At 36.3% G+C, this 23,094-nt stretch overlaps 1 protein-coding gene across 1 annotated transcript in view; it reads right to left on the bottom strand.

The window, feature by feature from the left end:
* Window positions 1-16,333: 16,333 nt before the first annotated feature.
* LOC117237531 (cysteine-rich secretory protein 2-like) overlaps window positions 16,334-23,094 on the bottom strand; it is an 85,831-nt gene continuing 79,070 nt past the window's right edge. Inside the window, exons 6-7 of the mRNA XM_033501579.1 lie at window positions 22,574-22,780; window positions 16,334-17,576 (exon numbers count right to left, since the gene is read on the bottom strand). Coding sequence (XP_033357470.1) covers window positions 17,321-17,576; window positions 22,574-22,780 — 463 coding nt within the window. The 3' untranslated portion in view covers window positions 16,334-17,320. The remainder of the gene's footprint in view (window positions 17,577-22,573; window positions 22,781-23,094) is intronic.

Here is a 23,094-nt window from a genome sequence, read left to right as displayed (position 1 = left end):
ATCTTATCGCTCCCTATAAACCTAAATTCGATTTTCAATCGAAGACATGAACGAGGAACATAATTCTCAACGGTGTGCTCCACCTTCCACGAATTCGTTCGTTGCAACGGTACACTACTCGCCCGAGGAAAAGAACGGAGAAAAGTGTGCGAAAGAGGTAAATAAACAAAACGGCGAACGAGCAAGAGCTAAGCAAAGCTTGCAGAAAATCTTGGGACATAGCACGGTCGAGTTCCTCCTCGAGGATGTCCTCGTTGCTACGTTTTCGTTTAAAATTGATTGATTCTTTTGAAACCACTAATCTTTCTAATTTTGAAAAGCTGCGTGAAACGGGAAGATACCTCGAAAACTGAACGAAACTTTTGCGCAAATTTTACATAAAAAACGATTCGTGTAAAAATAAAAAGCAAGGAACGAATAGTTTTAAGTATGAGCAAGGATTTAACTTAATTAACTTCCTTCGTGTAATTTGCAGAAATTTTTGTGAAATTTTTTTGAGAATTGCACAAGTATAAAGATTAATTTTTCGTTGACAGTAAAGTCATATTGACTGACACTTTTGAAATTGTTTTTACTTAAAAGATATAGTAAAGAAATCAAATAAATCTCTGTTATTGCATTCAATAGTCGTCGATGTTCCAATAGATATGAGAGATTTTTTAGTACAAGATTTGATCAGTGATTTCAAACAGTTATTTCATTTCGATCGAGAATTCGATTTCGAGATTTCCTTTGCGTGAACTCGTTCGTCGGACAAGATGGAAATCTGGCATAACTTGCTTGTCACCGAAAAAAGATATTGCGTTCGAAGTAAAGTAGACTCGCAGTAATCAAACACGACATTTTTTATATTATATTACGTGTAATTATATGTAACGCCACATTACCAAACACACATGCAACACCCATTTGACGTATTGAAAGTTTCAAATAAAAGAACAAGAACATTAAAGTCAGGTTATGTAGGATTACAGTCGACTTTCCAAACTGTAAGCTAGCAATCAGACCACAGAAAAGGGAAATTGCAAAAAGGAATATAAGATCGGTGTCAAATAATCGCACGAACGAAAATAGATGTAACGAGAAACAAAAAGAACCGGTCTCAGGGGTGGTTACGTTCACAGGCGAATGGAACTGCGAAACCGGAAGCACCGCGAGAGAATTATTTCGAGGGCGTGAGGGAAAAGCGTAATTACTACGAAAATTGCTTCCACCGATTTATATTCTCGTTGGACGACCGCGGCGAGAAATGAAAAATGAAATCACGACGAGCCTCGGGGCGAGAATATCGTTCCGAACGAAAACAGAGAAATTCCGATCGCAGATGGTAGGGAAATTCCTGACAGAGTCCCATACACCTTACAACGAACTTAATTTCCGAATCGAATTCCGACGATTTGTAATTCCGCCTAGTTCGGTCGTGCTCTAATGAAATCGTATGAAGTACGAGTGTAATTAGCATTCTCTTGTGTATTAGTAGTTACATTGCCAATGTGAAACTAATGGCGTCGAGCAGGATTAGATGCAGGGAAATTAAGAATGGTAACCGAGTGACGTAGTTTCACGCAGCTATTATTATACGTTATCCTGTCTCTTGTTAGTTGTTGAATTTTATCACAGAGATTTGTTCTTACAAGGAACGATAAGCAGAAACAGGGAGAAATAAAATTACAAACAATCTAATATTATATTCGCCTGAAAATAGAAGTACTCCTTTTTACAGGTAAAGATCACAAAAATCATCAAAAATACTTTCTACATTATTTGGAAATTATAAGAAGTACTCACTACAGCTCTTTCTTTATACTCCATCTTCTTTCGTAATTTCTGGTAGAAACACAACATTCTTGCAATTATTTTTTTGAAGCAATACGCAAGAGAAAGCATTATTAAAACTTTCACCAAACAAATGTTCTGTAAAGCAAACTTTTTCTACCTTGTTTCCTCTGAATTATTCTTGTGTAGAGATGAAACATCGCCACCCTTGGCCAACTTTTGTGACACGAAGCGACTGCTTGTTTCCGGACTCGGAGACACAGAAATTCGCGGAATTTTCGCGTTTTCCCCGTAGGCGTTTTACCCGTTTCATGGAAAATATCGTAGCTGGTGAAAAGCGAGCTGCATTTCCCGGATGAAGGGTGGTGCGATCGCTCCGTGAAATGGAGGGCGAACTAGCGAGAGAAAGAAGGGATTTGAATTCCAAGGAAAAGTTTGAATTAGAGGGAATAGCGATGCCAAGGGATTTCTCTTGAAATGACGGATCAATGAGTAGTTTCCTTTATGATGATAGAATGACAAAGTTGGGGAATTGACTAGGCCACAAATATTGGAAAGGGACTCGTATTTTAGATAACATCTTTGATGTAATAGCGGCAGATTCTTTACCCGAAGATTTCGTTTATATTTTCTAACATAGGTATTTTGAATTTTTTAAAGTTAATGACGCTAATACAAAGTAAAAATTACAGCACGATAAAATCCAATTAATTTCCAAATATTTGTTTAATAATCGAAGCTCAACGATATAATTTAATATTACTAAAGTTTCAGAACTTTTATTAAACTTATTAAAAAGATACCCGACTATGGACAGAGCATCGAACTATCGTGCCCAAAAAAACGAGAGAAGGAAGAAAGAACAGAATTTACGTTGGAAATTTTACACAACACCGACTTCAAGACCATAAACCCGCAAGCAAAAATCCATAGTAAAATAGAAGTCCGCCCAAGCGCTCAAACTATAAATTCTGTCCTCGCAAAATCAAAAATCCCAGCAGCCTTGATACTCTCTAAAGCGGACAATGCAAGTCATTGCAAATATTCTCTCAACCAAACCTGTTGGTGGTAGCAGATATTTTCGAAGCTATGTCGAAGTTTCTTTGCCAGGTTTACGACTGCTAACTTCTTACCCACAAGCAGCAATCCGAGCATTAATTGCGTAGTGGCAAAAATGGTGAAACGAAGCAACCCGCGAAGCTCTTGAAAACGATACGACCAGCTGCCTCGTAAACCTTTGCACATTCAAATCTGCTCACTAAGATGAGAAATTTTCAAGGGAAAATTTTCGTTGCTTTGAGATGCGATCGATATTTTATCTCTACCTTCGCAGTATCGTCAGAGAAATTCGTCTTTTGAAGGGATATGGGAATTCTATAATGTGAAGAAGATTATAAAATGCTTCGTTTATTATACACTATCACTCAAAAGTTTGTGGTTACTTTTCTAGTTATAAAATTAGGGATGCGAAAGTCTAGGATGGTTTTATCTTCTATGAGAACTGTTGTAGAATGTCAGTTTTCAAAGTTGATGTACAATAAAAAATACGTAATATATTAATTTTATCTAATGCGCTCTATCGAAGATGTAATTAACTCACTCACTGCCAACTACAAAATATCTCGTAGTAAGCGTACGTATCAAGATTGCCGATTACGAGATATCTCGTAGTTTGCGCTACAAGTTTAGTTTGATTGCAATTGGTCACGGAATAACTTTGCGTTAGAAATTATTAAAAAGGATGAACGAAAATTTTATATAATAATATTCATATAATAGTATATAGATTTTGTGAAATTCCATGTTTCCTTTAGAATAAAATCTTGGCGCCTAGAGCAAAACGCTCTAAATTTACCTAGCAGTGAATGGGTTAATGTAAAATATTTTTATTTCTATTATTCCTGTAATATTCCTTTAACGATTTCATTCCATTTTATTCTCTATCTCTCGTATCTTTAAACACGAAGATTAAAAACTCATTTCAATTATAAACGTAATTCTACCTTGGTTTCTTTGCTCGTGAAACATCGATAAAAGACAATCGTTATTAGCACCCCCGAGATGGAATACAAACGCGAAACGTCGTTGTACAGATATTTACGTACGCGAAATCGTTTCAATTTATTAAAACGTGTAGCAACGCATTCTGTAGATCAAACAACGTTTACTAACAAATATAATTTTATTAACAGCGGTAAGAGGATTGCATTAATTACCATTTTTACACGCCGTTCCGAAGATTCTCCGGAAAACGGCCAACGTTAATTAAAATTATTGTACGTATAGAGTACGCTAATATAATACGGTAATATGAGTATATGAATTCCACTTTTGTATATGCAACCGAAAATCGAGGAAGAAAGTCAAAGTAATCCATGCGGAACAAATTAAAGATAAATTAGAATTCAAATTAGAATAATCTACAACAAAAAATCCCAACCAGTAAATTATGCAATAAAGAATCAGGATATTCATCACGGTACATTAGCCAGAAAAAATCTCTCCCACAAGACACTTTACCGCCAGACCAATAAATTAAAAAGCAAAGAAAAATCAGAATAGCTCGGTTATCAGAAAAAACCCTGCTATTCCACGCGAACACGTCGCTGGAAGCATGCGTAACAGCAAAGTAGTTTGGAATCGTTATCGCGGAAGTTAACGCGGCGCAATTATACGTGCTCCGGGGCTAGCACCGAGCAAGTACGATAGTTGTAAATTCTGAGAAGCGGATCTGATCCTTCCAGAAGTCCTGTACTAGCGCCAGCAACCGGCAAGGCAATCTCCGCGTAAAATCTCCAGGAAAATATTGAAAATTGCAAGGCTTCCTAACTACGCCAAGGTAATTGTAGCAGTCTCTCCTTTCACGGTATAACAAGCTACGAAATCATATTCCATCTTGCGCCGTATGCACCACGATTCCCAATGAAGCATCGGCAGGACAACGAGACACGCGTCCTTCTTTTCTTCAAACAACAACGAGCTTAGCATTTTTATCGCAACCGCGTTTATGCGCCCAAAGGAATTCGTGATATCGAAGCGAATAAGGAAGAAGGAGCCGGGGGCTGTGTTAACCATCCGACGAAGCTGCGTTCTCCTTGTATTTGAAATACCTGAATTCTCCGCGGTACAACCGCTCTGGAATTTTTGTTCCCTATTGTGGAAATACGAGGTTCTTGGTTGTTTCCTGTTTCTCGTGGAGAATCGAAATACGAATTGAGAATGCAATGGAGAATTAATCTCTGCGAGATTGTTGGTGTTCAGCCGCGAGTCAAAATAAACCGCATTACACGGGATTTGGCAGGATGTGTGATATTACTGAACTCAGTATTCTTCTGCATTTTCTGGTATTTTAAAAGAAAGTGGACGATATTTATACAGTGTACACTGTATGCTTGTGTACTTGCAATAACCCGTGATGCTTTGCGGGAGTGACGAAAAGGTGGGAATAAAACAGACTCGACCCGCGGTAAATTAAAATTTCAAATTATCGTCAGCGTGATAGATCGATCGACGATAAAAACGATATTATTTGGATGTAGGTGGCATTGGTAATAATTGTATTTTGTATAATGTTTCCACAAACGAGAGAAATGAAGCTCGAGCGGTTGAAATTTGTGCAATTATTAGTCGATCGGTCTCTGAATGATTTTCGTGAGAAACTTGAACAAATTTGCAGCGAACGCGTTGGCAAAAAGTTAAATGGAAAATCATTCCATATTCATGCAGGAACATATAATAATTGTATCGTCTGTGAAGGCTTTATTCGGTATTTGTAATTACATATCGAGCCTGATACAATTCTCGAAAATTAACATTATTCATGTTCATTTTGAAAGCTAAATTTTTTTCTCAATGTACGTGCTGAAGCAGAACGCAATTCACATTATTTTCGAAATAACAAATGTGAAATTCATGGGATGTGTTAAAGAGCCAATATTATAGGTATAATGTTGTCGAAATTCATAAATCTTCAATTAAAATGAAATTCGATGCTCCTCGAATCGAAACGCATTGATTTCTAAAAATATAATGATTTAAATAGCTCGAGATTTAATTATCATTTATGTTTCAGCTTTACGTATATGTATGCGATCTTGATTTTCCCTTCGATTTAACATGACGTACGAGCAACGAATTAATCCAGATTCCGACACACATGTTGAACTTAATCCTGTCATTACATGTAAACAAGATGTAAATTCGCGTATCTATCGTTCATAAGTAGGTACTATTTGTGATAACGTATTGCCATGTTACTATATAGTATTGTCAGATGCGAACAATATCGATTAATTGTCTATCCGATGCTTACAATCGATAGAGCGACGAACTATTCAGCAGAGCAGATGTCCATTTTCACATGTTTCGCTGGTAATAAATTATTAGAATTTTTATGGAACATGCTGCTCGCTTTGTTTAACAAAGGGAGATAAAAGTATAGATTTAAATGGGAGAGCACAGGGATATTTTTCCCTCTCTTTATCAATTTTCTGTTTAATAGAGAACCTTATATTTTAAAAGCTCGTTCTCTATTTTCATTTCTTTTCACTTTTATTTCCCTATCGTATCCATATTATATCTTCTACAATTCAATATTTACATAACTTTGCATATTTCCCAAATATCCATAGGATCATTAATTCCAGAATTTTCAATTTTCTGCCTGGCTATACACTGGAATTAAGTCTTTTACACTTGTACCTTCGTTTTAGTTCTGCACCCTACCCTTTCCTCATAATTTATTCTCATACAAATTCACGATCCAATAAAGAGTAAAAGACCTTTCAGCGAGTAACACTTCTTCTACCAACTACATATGCAAACAAACAAAATTCAAAGGCAGTATAAATCCTTATGAACTGAAATCATAAACGAGAAAAGGGAGAATAATTCATATACCTGTGCAAATAACTGGAAAGAGTTTTCCAAGTTCCCTCGGACGCGTCGAAGAGAAGAGAATTCCATTACTGGTGGTTGCTCGCAACGATACGATTTCCTTCTCTCGATATCTTTCCAAACACGTGCTTCGAAAGCAACGAAAGCCGACCAACGTCGCGAAACTTTAAGCACCAAAGCAGAAAACTCGCTGGTTTTCAAACGGGAACGTTCCGCGAAAGTTTTCATGCAGGGTCTTTAGAGGATTTTTACTTCCCCTTTCGCCACGTTTGCCAACGGTCGTCGGCCATTGTGCGACTACCCATTTGTTTGCACGCTCGTACCGTTTGTAATTCGCAGGATGCATCGCTGAAATCGGAGAAAAATTCGTGTCGCGTCGCGTTACGGCGATTAGCGTCTGGCCGTGCAATTGTGAACGAACCGATGAAACGCAAGCAGACATTCTAGGCTGGATATTGCCTCGATCTTCCGATGAAAAAAACGGAAAAGAGCAATCAGCGAGAATTAGAAAACATAACGTTCGTAAAGGAATATTTTTTGAACTGAAGATGGACGATTTTGGAGAAATTTTAGTTTTATTTCTATGGAGTGACGAATAAAGATTTATGGATAGGTCATTATTCGTTTCAGCTTCAAGCCTTCTTTTTTTCTTTAAACTACCATTTTAACTTGGATTGCTTTGACTGATTTAAACGCCATACGTTGTATTTCCCAACCATTTTACTACATTTTCACAGCTTGAAAAATTTGTCATGCATTTATGACAAACGACTACACGTATACTGATATTACCGCCATAGAACCTTCAAAATTGTCGCTGACATTGCTTTTATATAACGATGTATGGCTCACCTTACGTCGACGTACACAGGATAACCGAAACTCCTGCAGGATAGCCAAAGGCTGTTGAAAGAGCTGTGTCAGCTTTGTCCTGTACTCGACAGTACCAGTTGTGCAGTGATCGATCGGATAGCATGCAGCTGGTTGGACTGAGTTAAGGGAATGTCGTATCAACTGGAAAATACCGTGTCCGGGCTATGTTCTACTCGAGGTTTGGATAAGCCTAGATCCTGCAGTTATAAGGAGATACTATATTGTTTCAGTTTAGTCACGGTAGTATGTTGAACATGACACAATGTTTTGCTTGAAGGCGGAGGACGGGTTTCAGAACGTTGCTTTAGTCTAATTCTAAATGGTAATGATCTGCATGAGGCGTGTTTTAGCATAGATACATTTGATTAAATTAAGGAATGTTTTAGATCTTTGGAGTAAAATATTCTTCTCAGAGGAATTAATTAAAAAAATAAAAAAATAATTTAATTTGAGGAATTAATGTGGACATTTGTTGTATTTTCTTTTTTCATTTCATTACTAATATATATAATATATATAATAATAATAATATATATATATATACACTCTCGATGATTTTTTCACTTTACTATATCAATATCAGATAGTAATTTTTTTAATAAAAATATAACAATTCCTTTCAATTTCTATTCTTGTTCAAATTTTCGTTAGCAGGAATCATCCAAAATATTCTGTTAATCGATATTCCAATAAACGACTATTCGGTTATTCGAGGATTAATAAAAGTATCTACATATATACCTATCTACGTGTTACACCTGGGCCACGGAATTCAATCCATTAACTACCATTCACCAATTTATCATCGATAAATTTACAAGATCATTCAAATCTTTCATCAGTTTCTCAAAGAATAGACATCGTTAGAGCAGCACTTAAACGAATTTACCTCCCTTTAGCCAATGATGCCGCAGGTAGAAATTATTCTGCTTGAGCGAAGTTGTATCGCTGCCTGGGGAATTCGATTTCGAGACTTGACCCCGGCTCACTGACGAAGAAACGCGTATTAATGGGGGAAAAGGAGTCGTTTTCGTTCGTGTAATTATATCTATCGTCTATTATCAATTAAAACCTTTGTCTCGCCTCATCTCCCTGCAATTTTCTAGCCTGATTATTGGACGATCGTCCACTTCTTTGTTTTTGATACGAGCATGATAACAGACGAATAATGTCTGATAAGAAGCAGAAATGCTGTTGTTTTCGACGAGATTTTTTTCTTGATGGGAGATGGACCCTTCGGATAGTGGAAGTGATTTATTTTGTATATCAAAGCACACGATTAAAAACAGATACATAAATCTCTTTTCTTATAACATAAATATCTAATTTTTATATCACTTGGTGATTAAAATGGAGGGGATATTATTCTTTTATTTGATATGGCAGGACTATAAAATAGGCTACTAAAAATCTCCAACTGTTTCGTAGAAATATTTTACTAAACTATATATTTCAGTAAATATTTATTATATTAGCGTTTAGTAAGACAGTCCTTGTGTTACACAATCATAATGTAGACGTAGACTACGTCTTAAAAATATTATTAAATGTATTAAATGTCGAGAATCTACATACTGAGATACTAATGGACAACGACAGTGTAATATAAAAGAGTGTACAGAACATTTTTATATGTCACACGTAAAAATTCTCCAAGTATCTCGAGGTCATTTTTATAATATAAGATATTCATGAGCACAGTTCTGCAGTCACACGATGTAGAACAAGTAAAGTGCAAGTATAGCCTGTAAATTAGCTGTACGCGTGCAAACGAATGGATACAAGAGGCAATCGAACCTTTTCCTATCTGAAACTGATCGAGGATGTGGTAACGATTAATCGGTGGTCCACCTGGTTTAGCCTCTGAAAGACTAGCATCCGATCGATATTCGAACTTAATTTATCCGCAAGTGGAACACGTCGGATACCGATACTGTCGATGAACTCGCGAGAAAAGCAGCGTTCAATCTTCAGCCAGGATTCGCAGTTGATTCGCAAACAAGATTTCAGAGCGCGTTCTAAACGTTCAAACAAAGTGAAGTGGTCGGCCAGCTGATTTATTGGCGGGATTTTCTGCTCTCGTAGCCTGCGATCCCCTCGGTCTTTGTGCAGCTGTCGTTGCACGCTCTCCGCCTATACACGCCGGTGTATTAAATCGTCAGAGAATTGAAACTCGACGAAATTAACCTGGATCCAGACGAGATTTCTGCCGCTTATCCTTCCACGATGATGCGTTTAACCCTCGGTTTTAAGCCGTGATCCTATTTTATTTTCGACTCGATCGTGTCCTCCTTCTTTCTAAATAGTTTCCTCGTTTAAAAAAAACGAATACGTATTACCTTTTGAATTTCACCGGTATAAATATTTTGTTCCTTTTTTACTTTTCTTGTCTCTTAAAACCAGTAACCTGACAATTTCTTTATATAATTTAAATTACAAAATATACAAAAGCATGAATACATGATGCGAGCCAAGGGATACGATGAAGTTAATCCTCTTTTTTCTGCTCTTCTTATCGAAATAGGGAATATAATTTACATTGATCTTCAACATTCCTTTATACCTAGATTATTTCAGATTTTCTTCCGAATGTTCCCATTATACGCTCCTCTTTTACTTTTTCAGGTTGAGTCTAAAGTACATTTGATTCTTATTTCAAGGTATTTCAAATTCTTTGAAACCAGGTCATGTAGATTTCAAATTTACAATATGTACGTACAATACGTTCTTTACTAAGTATAATTTCTACGTTTCATCGCTGTATCTTGACAATTTTCATACTGATAGTTTCTCACTATTTCTGGCATTTTTTATTTTCTATACTATCATGCTTTAGAATTCGATCTTGCAATATTTTACTATTACGAGAGACACCTTAAGGCTATTCGTATGATCTGAATTCTTTATGGCCTTCGCGTGCGACCTATCCTTTCGAAATCTGCGCAAATGCGTGCTACACATCTTCTACGTCCACGTAACACTTTGCACTTTGTATTCTCTGTAACTCACCGTAACACGATGCACTCCGTATTCCGTGACACAATCCAATGTTCAGCAGTTTGTAACTTTGGTCGTCTGTAACATTGTTCCCTGCATATTGTTCTCGTGTTTTCTGAAGTTCCACCGGCTTTACTTAATAGTGAATCAAACTGGAGATGAGGCGATAGTGGAATCTAGAGCTAGAGATTAGTCCATTTTTCGTCTCTAATAATTATCTCCACGTTTTAATTAATATTCATTCATTTACACCTTAAGTGATTCACGCTAGTGTCTGCATTATATCATAGTTTATATCTCGTATTTTATCTTACATTAATGAAACATCTCCGATAATATCATTCGAATTTCTGTCGATTTTTACCACGAGCAAAATTCCTTCTGAAACCTTTTTCTGATCATATACTTCCTTCCGGTATATAGCTCTCGCGGATGAAGTGACAAACTATCATCATCATTGTATGTTTTCAGGAGTATACACACCTGAACGAACGTAAACGTTTACGTCGCACGTTTCATCGCGAAATGTTTGACAAGTGTAATCAAAACGCATCGCTAGGTGTTGGCAAATTTTCGTCTGAATCTCCCATGAGATAGGACTACTGATTGAATTTTCGTTTAGAATAGATCTTCGTCAATTTTAGTGAAACTTATTTTAAGAGAAGAAATTCGTAATATTTTAAAAAAACATATTGCTATTGCGCTTAATTATCTGTGAATGAATATTGCCCTGTAAAGTACTAATTTACACGTATTTGTAATAAATATTGATTTTCGTTGTTTTGTAATTAAACCGAATGATTATTTAGTATATAGAAACAACTGAAATGCAAATATCGTGTTTCACTTATATTTGATCGTATCGTATGGTAATCTGTTTTATCATTCAAGTTTATTGACCCAATTCAGAATTCTACGCTACAATCAATTCATTATACGTGATTACGTATATAGATATCTTGTGCACAGAAATGAAAATCCAACGATATATTAGAAATAATTTACAAATATTACTTGCATGTTACAGTAGTTTACACGACTCACGATTATACGGAAAAGTGTGCTAAATAACATGTATAGGTCGACAACTTGTTTTTCAATGTAGAAATATTTTCAAGATTGGTAATAAAGAAACAAATGTCCCTGTAATAATACTAAATTTGTAAATTTCTGAACGGATTTCGGTAACGATACGAATTATATAAAACAAAGTATTAAATATATTTGTCTCTATAAAACAAAATATTAAAGATATCTTTCTCGTTAATAATGATTATTTCAAGCAAACTGGAAAGTTCATATTTCTTATATATTTCGAAAAAGTAAGTTTTTATTTAAGTCAGCTTTCCTTGTATGGATACAGAGGAGAATAGTTTAAAGAAAAGATAGTTTTACCGGACTGGAAAATGTAGTTCCTCCGGCTACGCAATTATGAACTTGCGAACAACTTCGTTTGAGAAAAAAAAGAGTTTCAAATAATGGATATTCAACACACTAACCCATAAAATGAAATAGCTTTGTTAATCAACAACTTTTATCCGTTGAATTTCTATGCGAACACTCAACTACGTAATCATTCGGATTAAAAACTGTTCCTTCTTTTTCTATTCATCTGCAAGCTAATTGCAAAAATGAACACATCAAAAACGTTTTCAATCTGAAAAAAGCAAATAGAAAGGGTAACGAAAATTGTTTTTGCAACATTCTACATTTTTAACTTACGGTAAAAGAGATAAAAAGAGTAACAACATTTATACACAGCGGTTTACATTTCAAGCATTTGATAAACTAAATGAGAAAAGCAACGTAAATTGTAACAAATCTGCATTCTTATGTTCTAATGAAGCAGATAGAGATTAATAGTATCCAACGCGCGCGTCGCTTGCATAAATACGTATTAACTAAATTAGATAAATTAAAATTTATTTAAGGAATAGTCGCACACCGAACAAATGGAAAAGATAAAAATAAATCTACGTAAAGTTGTATTAAAAAAAAGAAAAATAACTCACCAATCGTTGTTCGATTTCAATTGACCATTGCCTTAGGACATCCGTGAGTTGAATCCCTCAGACAAGGCAATCGACCTTTTCGATTTCTCCATCGGAACTCCGTCTTCCTCGTCTTTCTCAAATCCAACCTGTTCGCCGCTGAAAATGCTTTTTAACGATTCTCTACGATCGTTGATACGTAAAAGTTAAAAACACTTGCGCGTCTTGTAAATTCATTTGACTGCTTTTAGACAGCGATATAATCTTTTACATTGTGCAACACAGAGTACCGAACCTCGTTTCACATGAAAAAGTCATTTTCGGAAAACCAACAGAGAGACAAAAATTCCCTTTTTTCCGTCCGATACGATCCGATAGCGGATGTTTTTCGCTTTTTTTCCCTCTCTTTTATTTTTTCGATAGCTGTTCGAAACCCAAACGATTTATTCCCTTTGAAATTCCGCTCTAATCCTTTTGGTTTCCCGGTATAAGGAATAAATAGCGGCAAGCGATTAAGCACGTCGCAAAGATAACATGCCGCGTATTAATTCCCGACCGAACCCTCCATAACACTTAATCTGATTTATTGATAAAGTTGCGGCTTCACGTTCGCCGTTACAATCTCGCCATGCACGCCTTTCATATATTCTATAGTATAATATCGACGATCATGATGTTCGAACATAAGCTTAAACACGTTTCAGCAAATTGGTTTTTAAGCTATCAGTTAATTCGATGGTTCAGTTCGTTTAAATTTAAGATACAGAAAATGTTACGGTGTTCAATCGTGTTCATAAGTATCAAGGGATCTCCTTGTTCTATATAAGATGTGATAATTGGTTTCAATTATTAAGAAAATAATTAATTTTCGCCTCGTGTTAAAAGCTTGAAAAAGTTTGCTTCGGAGAATATATGAATTATTTGATTCAGTTGTCGAGAATGTTTTAATATTTTCCGCCATATTAATGGTTGATACATGAGAAGTATAAAATGAAGAGATAAAAGCGTAATAATTGTTGTATCATTACAAAGAATGTAAATGGAAGACCTGAAGATGAAATTAAAGTTGAAACGCAAATTTGCTATTTATTAAAAAAGTTTCGGCAAATGATTCCCAGGAGTTTAATTTACTGAAAGTTGCACCATTGAAGCTTTTTTTAATAACAGAACACTCCATTTTTTGTCGTTGATTTTTATGTAGATACTATAGCGTAATGACCGAAATATCTTTCATAAAAATAAGATATTTTCTTGGCAATGGTACTCCATAACATTTTCAGTTTGTTCAAACTATAAATCATATTAGAAAAAATAAGATTTTTTGTTCACCTTCGTATCTATAAGAAATCACATAAGAAAAGCAAGAACGAAGAACAAACTTAACCAAAATATTGTTTCGAGAAAGTGCACTAAAATACTCATAAACAATTAAATGCCTTTTAATATTTACAGGATCTTTATTTCGGTAAGTGAACGAAGTATGACAGCTTACAACGTTTTCGATCGAGGATGTGTGCGTAACTGAGAGCCTCGTATTACATCGTTACGTGTAACATTAATCAACCTCTCATCTAATCGTCAACCCAATTAACTGTGTGTCTTCTATTTTATCCACAGCATTTATGTCTCACGTGTACATCCGCATATATTCTCCTTAATTATACGTAATATCTTACGAACTATGCATTCCGCACCATTTCCACCCCGATTCGTGTTTCGCATTTCGACGCGACTTTCAAAAAAGTCCAAAGAATACGCTATTCATTCCCAAATCTTCAACGTTGTTCTATAACATTTCTTTCTCTTTTATACGTCTCACATGCTATAATTATCAATGAAAACACCGTGAAACGAGATGAAAAATATAATAGTATCTTCGTAAACGTAGTAACAAACGAATTCTAGGAGGACGTTGGATATACACTTTTGGAAATCGATCGATCGAGAGCGAACGAGTTTGCCTGTAATTATATAAAGTGGCCTAAAAAGTAAAATTAATGTTCGCTCGGAAGGCTAACATAAAGATTAATACAGAAGATAACATATTAGAAATACAGTAAAAGAATACATTCTTAGCCTTTCGTGTAGAATGATGAGGCAACAAAGGGAAAATATACTTAATATACAAAAGTTTAGAAAGCAAATATTTCTTGCAGAAGCGCTTCTCGACAAAAATTAGGCTACTTTCATAATCACAAGCATAAGTTAGTACTTCTCTAGCTGAGAAAAGTTCTCTCTTCATAGTATTACAAATAACATGTACATTTTGTCATCGAGCACTTGTGAATGCAGCAATATATTCGACAAAATGGATCTTTTTTTCTTCTTAAAAACGGATTGATTTAAATGATGGTCCTAATAATTTATACGGTGCTGGAATTAAAATCCCTATTGTCTAATAATTGTCTGAATGGATATGTAAAGGTCCAAATTCGCTTACAATTCTTATCATAGAATAACTATCTGTTTTGTTTGAAATTGTTTTTTGAGATTGAAAATGGTTGCATTCATAAGTCCTCGAAAGAGTGACTAAACGCTCCGTCAGAATTGAACGTTGAATGAAATCACGAGATTAATTGTAGCGTCGTGATTCTGTGCATACACTGGCTATCGTATAACTTATATCGCTAAACACGTTTAAGATAGGGGTTTCGGTAATGTTCATACATTTTTAGTCCCACGTTTAGGCGACGTACAAGCTTTCCGATAAAAGTCATTATTCATTTTCATGCGTATACTTCATAAAACAATACATGAATACATAAATACATAAATAAAAAACAATACATGAGCTTAATTATTCAATTTCACTCTTCAACTATAAAAATCAGCACTTGATATCCTATAATTATTTTTAACTAAGGAAAAAGAAGAACAACCATACCGGTCTTTCCCATATAAAATTAATTACCAGGTAACAGAAAATTAATAACTTTTATCGATAGCTCTCCGAACGTCCGGAATCAAACGACGATCTAATACAGCACCGAGAAACACCCACCATGGTTCACCTATGAAGTTTTCGCTTACCTACACGTATTTACACACTGCATGCACGTCTATATAGACACTCTTATCGTTTACAAATATCAAAAGGATTCGCCTGATCTCTCCGTTTCGCGGGACTTCGGTTCATCCCTCGTCCATTTCTCGAGCCATTCAGCCCCTCGCGGTTCGCCTTTAGGGCTTCCTTTCAACCGGCGCCTCAGACAAAGGTTCAAAGACGAGCCACGAGGACGTTCGCAGAAAATAGAGTAAATTTCCGGGACGACGTTGTCGAGGATGATTACGGAGCAAAGGGAAATTGTCTTTCGATCGCCTGTGTTAATCGTACCGAATGAAAACCACGAACTATGCGGAGAAAACAATGCCGTTGTATTAACTATATGTTTAGGATAGATTGTTGAAAATTTATTCAATTTACGTTTGACGTTTGAATAAATAGGCAATTTAATATCTTATTATTGGAACTTTTTACTAGAAATAAAGTATTTTAATCTTGATTTTAAATTGCAAGTAAAGGGAAGTCTGGTTATAAAGAGTTAACTCTGTTCTTAGTAGAAAGATATTTCAGATAATTACAGTTTACCAATGGACAGTTAATTAACGAATGAATTGGATCTCTCTGCATGTTTCAGCCACGTTTATGACCTGCAGTATCTTCACCGGTATTCAGGCTGTATCAAGAATGTTCGATACGACACGACATATTAAACTTGAGGAATGTTTAAAGTTTTTCTCGGGCACCGGAAACGAATTCATCGAGTTCAATTTACTTTCTCGTCTGCTTTTTGATTGCCCTCCATTTCCTCCCTGCTCTACAGCTTCCCATTTTCAAACGAAACATCCTTTTAAAATATTTACTCTGCAGCTAAGGGGTTGTTAACCCTTTGTACTGAACTGTCGCTGTATAGTGACACTGACAAATGATATGAAAATTATTTCTTACATAAGTATAAGTAACGATATATCTGATATGTCTACGTCTATATATCTAAATTGGTATAAACAATATCTGATTATATATGCAGTAATTAAGATTATAAAAATAACATTCAAAATCGGTATCAGATGTTAACAAATATTCACAAAAAATGTTTTATAAATTCACGTAATGATCGGCAATGTTCAAATAGAAACTTTCTAAGCGTTTAATTAACCATTCTATTACAAAGATTATATACGTATTTAATAAACAGATGTTTTTACAAACGTACATTTCACATCCACGAAATGGTATTAATGTTTCTGTTATTTTGTGTATCACGTATTAACTAAATACACCGAATATAAAATATTTGAAACATTACGATCATTCCACTCTAATAAACTCCGTCGCAACCTGCGCATTATCCCCATATCTCTTCATTACCAATTTTGAATAGTTAACAGCGTACAATGTATAAAAATCTACGATGCAATCTACGGGAGGCTGAGACACCCCCTTGCTCGATCAAACTCAGCCTTCGTTCAATCAAACAAAGAACTCCGCTAATTTTCTTCGCTTTCATCACAGAATTTCAATTTCCCTTTGTTCCGCAATGAATCTACGTAGAACGTCGTGCTACGAAACGAAGGCAGCGATCGACGAAAACCCGCAAACCGCCACCGTAACCAAACTGAACCTCAGACCTTAATTCACTCGCTATCCCGCTGGGTGGAACAGCTTGAAAATAATTTCGTACCTCGTGCAGGATTCGTCGACCTTCTCCCTTCTAAGTAGCGTAACGACGATCGATCAACCGGTGCGAAGAAAAGGGTGTAAGAGCCGCGTTGACGATCGTTCACTACCCGTGATGATAGTAGATCTTGTCCTTGCAATTGCACGTGGCACCGCAGAACTTTCGTCGTTCGCGGCCCTCTTTCGTGTTCGTCTCGCAGACCCAGTTACGAAACGTCCTGACCAATTCGGCGCAGTTCGACCAAAGATCGTTGTAATAGCAGGCGTTTGTGCACAGCTTGTTGTACGAACAGTGGTCCTTGCACATGCTACACGGCTTGCCCGCCACGTAAGGACGGCTAAGTTGACCTTTGTAATTGCCGCTGCAAGTAGAAAGAATTGTGAGCCATTAACATGGTTTTTTATGCACATGTACATCGTTTTTTATAATCGTCTTTGTCTAAGGCTGCTATGAAACGTTTGAGAGTGAGATGATGTGGAATTTGGTGGAGGATTAATGAAACATGTATTTATCCGATATGAAGAATACAGGAAAGAAACACAGTCTTTTGTTTTAATGTCGCTTTATGATTAAAAAGCAATGTTTCAATATGAAATAATTAAAAATAGAAATATCTTTCAATATTTTAGAACAAAGAACAATTTTAAATTATGAGATAATCTAAACAGTCTAATAGCCTAAATCGAATAAAAGGATATTGTGATACTGGATTTAAGTGCTGCCGTGTAAATGGAAAATGTGATTTGTCGTCTTTTCCCTCTGCTCAGCCTCTTCGCAGTTGCACAATCAGTTACAAGGCACTCTGCATATCGGTATCAACTTTCTGCTAAGTAATTACAATGATCTTTCCCAAAAGGGAAACATCCGTTTCCGCAACCACGAAACAACTTTTCACTGAATAATTTTTCTCTAAACAGCCGTTCGATGTTTGTTTTATACAACCATCATAGCTGTATTTCGACCAGAAAGAATAATTTTGCCCGGTTGCAATCAGAGCGCAACTTTCCTTCATCTCCAAGAACACGACAAAAGACTCTCTAGCTCGCTCATTTCTCCCCATCAATTTCACCCCATCCCCGTGGCAAATGCTCGCCTAATAACTCCGCGTTTACCCGCTTCGACTCGCCTGCCTGGCACTCTCTTCCTCCGGCAATCTTTCCTTCAACTTTACTTTCAGACAATTAAGCCGTGACGTTTCACGACGTTTCATGATTGCAGTTCGCGAACGTCTCCAGCAACTTTCTCTACCCGTCAGACTCTACGTTTTCCAGCGACAAACAGCCTGAGGAATGAGCTCGAGCCAATCCTCGCGACCAAGTCACGATTAATTTACATTTGGAGTATTTTTCGCACCCGGTCACCGAGATCGTCGCCGCGCCGTTTCGAATTCAAATGTCCCGCCGCGAAATTCATCACGAAACCGCGCCGGAAAGTAAAAAGTAATAGTGTCCTCCGTCACAGCTCTTTATCTACTACCCGATCGAAGGAAGACCGCGGACATCATATTAGATCATCACGAATTAGAAGAATTAAAAATCTCTGTAAGGAAAGATCGCGTAGAACGGGTTTATTGGATAAATGCTAGAAATCGAGGCAACGAATAGTTTCGTCGTTCCTGAAGGATTTTGTTTCTAATTTAATACATTTAGCGATTACAGTGTTAAAGCAGGCTTTTTGTTTGCGTCGGTTTGATATCATTGGATTGCGGAGTTATATTTAAGTTCATTTGTATTCATGTACCTGTCTTGTAATTAATGAGATTTTTAATTACTGCGATCTTCAAGTTTTTATATTATGCCACTGTTCTTGTTTCAATAAAAGAGATTTTAATATTATAGAAGTAACTTTAGTAAAATTGGAAAATAAATCGTGAATATCGGTAACAACTGCATCATATTTTCCTGAAACTGACGAACGTAGTAGAGTCGATCAAAGTTCAAATTAGACTACATCAGCTATCATAGTTGCCTAAGGTTTGAAAATATTTACCGTGTCCTCGCCAAGAAAATATTAACAAGAAACGCGACGTAAAATTTATTCTTGTTTATTTTGCTTTGCGTGCAAGAATTACGTTCAAAGAGTAGACAGAATAATTTCTGGCTCGATTAATACAACGGACGCGTTAATACTGGTTTTTGTGTAAGTGGTTTGAAAATTAATTTCTTAAAACGCGGCTGACAAATTGTACAAGTTATCGGCCGTAATTTTCAAAAGAATAATCGTCCACTTTATGCGGCTGTTGCGTAAAGAACTCGAGAAACTTTCCTGAAACACGATCCAAGGGGAATAGAATTAATTTCGAAAATGTGCTCTTGCGTCACGACGTCTCAGAGCATTACTCCGGGATATTATTCCAGAATACTACGATGTAGCACACTATACCGTACAATAACAAAAACACATATTTCTATAACAACACAACAAAATATTCGTTGTAAAATGATGAAGCAGATAAGGAATAAAGTAATTATTAAGGAAGCATGCAATATGTTTAGAATAGAACAGTTTAATGTCTATAATATGCAGGAATTTTTATTGAATCGCTCGAGTTCCAAGAATATTTATAGAGCTTACCGAGAGATAGAATTTTTAGAATTGAAAAGCATACACGCAAAAAATTGGGAACGGTTTATCGAAAATATTCTTCTTGAAATAGTAAACACTTGGTTGAATCGGATTAATTAAAAAAACCAATCGAATAGCACAGATTGAATGGATTCTGGAAATTCTACGACCAAATTGCAGGAGCAGGTGCCTTAAATATCGCTGTATTTAATTTTAAACTTGTTAAAAATTTAATTTCGTTGACTGTTCATCGAGTGGTTGAAAAATTAACGATTTTACGATTTTCGGGTTTAAAAATCTTATTGTAGAGTTTTATGATCTTTCATGATCATCTTCTATGTGAACAATAACGAATAGACAGAGAGGAATAATAGAAACAATGTCCAAGGTGCTAAACAACGTGGTATTCTGGTGAAGCGATCGTGAAGAAGTTTATAGAGGGTGGTCAAAAAGTGGCTACATGCACGAGACGTCGGAGAAGTGGGTCAGACGTCAAGTAGTCTTCTTCAGAGAAGACATGCTCCTCTTGTCGACAAAAAGCAACACCAGATACACGAAATGTAACGTACACTTCGTGATTCAACTTCTTTTTATCTTCCCTCTTCTTTTTCACAAGCATGCATGCAATTTAATTATACCCTCTCATTGCACATTCGCATTTTCCACGTTTTTTAATTGTGCTACATTTCGTCGTTATAATCCATTTTCAATATTTGTTCGTTTCATAGGACATGCTCCTTTTAGGAAAATGACTTATAATATTGAAAATAACGAAATATCTAAATTGGGTAAACAAAACAATTCATAATTATTGGAATATCTAGTCGTACCAGGTAAGGTGTGATAATTAATTTAACATTATAGTAAAATAAAATTATTTTGACTTATCATCGTATAAATTTTCTCGCTTACAGGCCGTTGACCCAACATGATAAATATATCTTAGAATGTAATCGCTCAAAACACAGAGCTTAAGGCGAATTACGTGCCGCGTGAGCGCGATTTGCCGGCAAGATTGCAAGCCTGTCATGATTATGACGATGCAAATGAAACCGTGATACTCTTTACATAGAGGGCTACGTTGCAACTGTTTCGCGAGTGCTCGCACAGTAACTCGCAGAATATGACTGATGAAACACTGATAAAAGACTCTGACATAAGATGAATGACTATTGTACGAATCGTCAGATTCGTCGAACAGATAGCGTGTTACGTTAATATGAAATCCAACGTTCGTACACACACGTTTAATCTCTTATAGCAAATAAGTATCTATAATTACGTTACATATGACGACATTTAAAACGTGAAATTTATAGTACCTACTATTCACAACCTTCTGAAAGTTAGATTTCTTTACAATCCATCGACCTCATAAACACCGCCAGTTTTCCCCTTGGTTCCCTCTTCGCTATCTTATTTTTTATCCCTTTAATTCCTTTGTAATTACCTTTCTTTATTTATCCTTCCGGGCAGTCCTAACGCGCGTACACTGGTAATATTTCCTTGGCGCGATGCACCAACAACGAGAAAAGAAAAGAAGAAGGAAGGGAAAGAGACGAAGCCGAGAGAATTTAAATTACGCGCGTCGAGCGCCGTCATAAATTCGTTTCTCGACCGCAATTTTCCGGATTATGCCCGTGGCCTTCCGCCGCGGTACCAGGCAAACTTTTCGATTACAATGAGCCACCATCATAAATTCCTGGCGCAGGAAGCAGCTGCGACTACCTACACGCGGTAATTCCCTCTGATACTTGCGACCACACGTGGCGAAGACAACTCTGTTACGTTCGTTTTTCACTAATTGACGGCGTGTGAAAAATTCATTAATATGTGTATTTAAGAACTCTTTAACTCGCCTTAATTCAGCTCCAAACGTTTCTCAACATTTCACCAAATCAACGTTAGAAGTTAAGTTTCACGATTGAATATATTCCGCTCGAACAAACTTGATTTCTTCCTCTTGTCTTAAAATCTTACTACTTATCTATTATCCTATTATATAAAAAATTACAAATTTCTGTCCTACATTGCTCTGCCGGTCTATTACTCGGAGAAAGAAAACTTAGTTTTTCAAACGAATTCAAGCAACCTCGTGCCTTAACACGCTTTTGAAAATATCCCTCTGAAGTCGGCAAAATTAAATAAGACGCTTGGAAAGGAAATCATAATAGCCAGTCGGTCGCGTTTTCGAAACGACTAAACCACAGAACCGAGAAAAATGAAACGAAAACAGTGAAACGAGAGCGCGCACAGAACACGGCAACTGCTTGAAGAGAATACACGCAAAGGTACTTCAGCTTTGTTACCGCTCCGTATTGTATTCCTTTTGCTGTTCGCTTTATAGGCGCTTTTTTGTTCCTTGACAAGTGGCTCTCTTGTAGGCACCTTTACACCAAACGCGATAGAACCAAGTTCGACGTATACTTAAAATTCTAACCAATCCCGGTACTCAAATTTCGCATCATAGAAATCTGATATTATGGGGAATACATACAAAGCTGTATACTTAAAGTTCTACGTCTATAGTTTTGTAACTTGTGAAACAAATTATTAGAATATCCTGTAACAATTGTTCCGAGATTGGTAATAAAACATTATTTTCTAATGCCATTTCTCGGTGCATCTCACTCCATTAAAACGAATGAAATAATTTTCACCAACTTTTTTTATACAAATATTCCACTGTGATACTGCTCGAATGTAGTCGACCGACTTTCGAGCCTGTAGAACAAACAATTTGTGAAATTTCAAGGTATCTTATTTTCAAATTGTCAGCAATTGTTTACTCACCTTGGAGCATAGTTGCACACATACATGAAAAAGTCCTTGCCGAGTGGACCTTTGCCACCAGTGCAATGACTCACGCCACAGCCTACTAAATGTGTGGTGGCCCACACGATTTGAGTGTAATGGCCGATTTTGCGATAATCGTTGGCTTCTTCGTTGCCGTATTTGAAATCTTTATATTCCATGTACCACATTCTGATAGCGAAATTCCTGAAAATGAAAGGACGATTGATTAATCGGCAAATTTACATTAACATCTTCCTTTTACTTTCGCCACCATTGTACAATTCTACTCGGGCTGAAACGCCGTTTCTTCTTCACTTTGTACACTGAAAGAAGCGAGGAGCGTTCGAAAGGCCTTTCAATCCAAAAGAAGAGAATCAAGTCAATTAAAAACACGACAGACTCGGTCGAATGGTTTCATTGGAATTGCCGACGCCAAAGGAGGACGTGGAAGTGACATCGGCGACAATTGTTCACTGAACGTCAACAGGTGGGTCTCTAAGGAAACCAGCGAGTACGAA

This window comes from Bombus vosnesenskii, unplaced genomic scaffold (assembly GCF_011952255.1).
Source record: "Bombus vosnesenskii isolate JDL3184/JDL3185 unplaced genomic scaffold, Bvos_JDL3184-5_v1.1 scf7180000013379, whole genome shotgun sequence".
Taxonomy (NCBI): Eukaryota; Metazoa; Arthropoda; class Insecta; order Hymenoptera; family Apidae; genus Bombus; species Bombus vosnesenskii.
The sequence above is the reverse complement of the archived record's forward strand: the minus strand, read 5'-3'. Positions and strand labels throughout refer to the sequence as shown.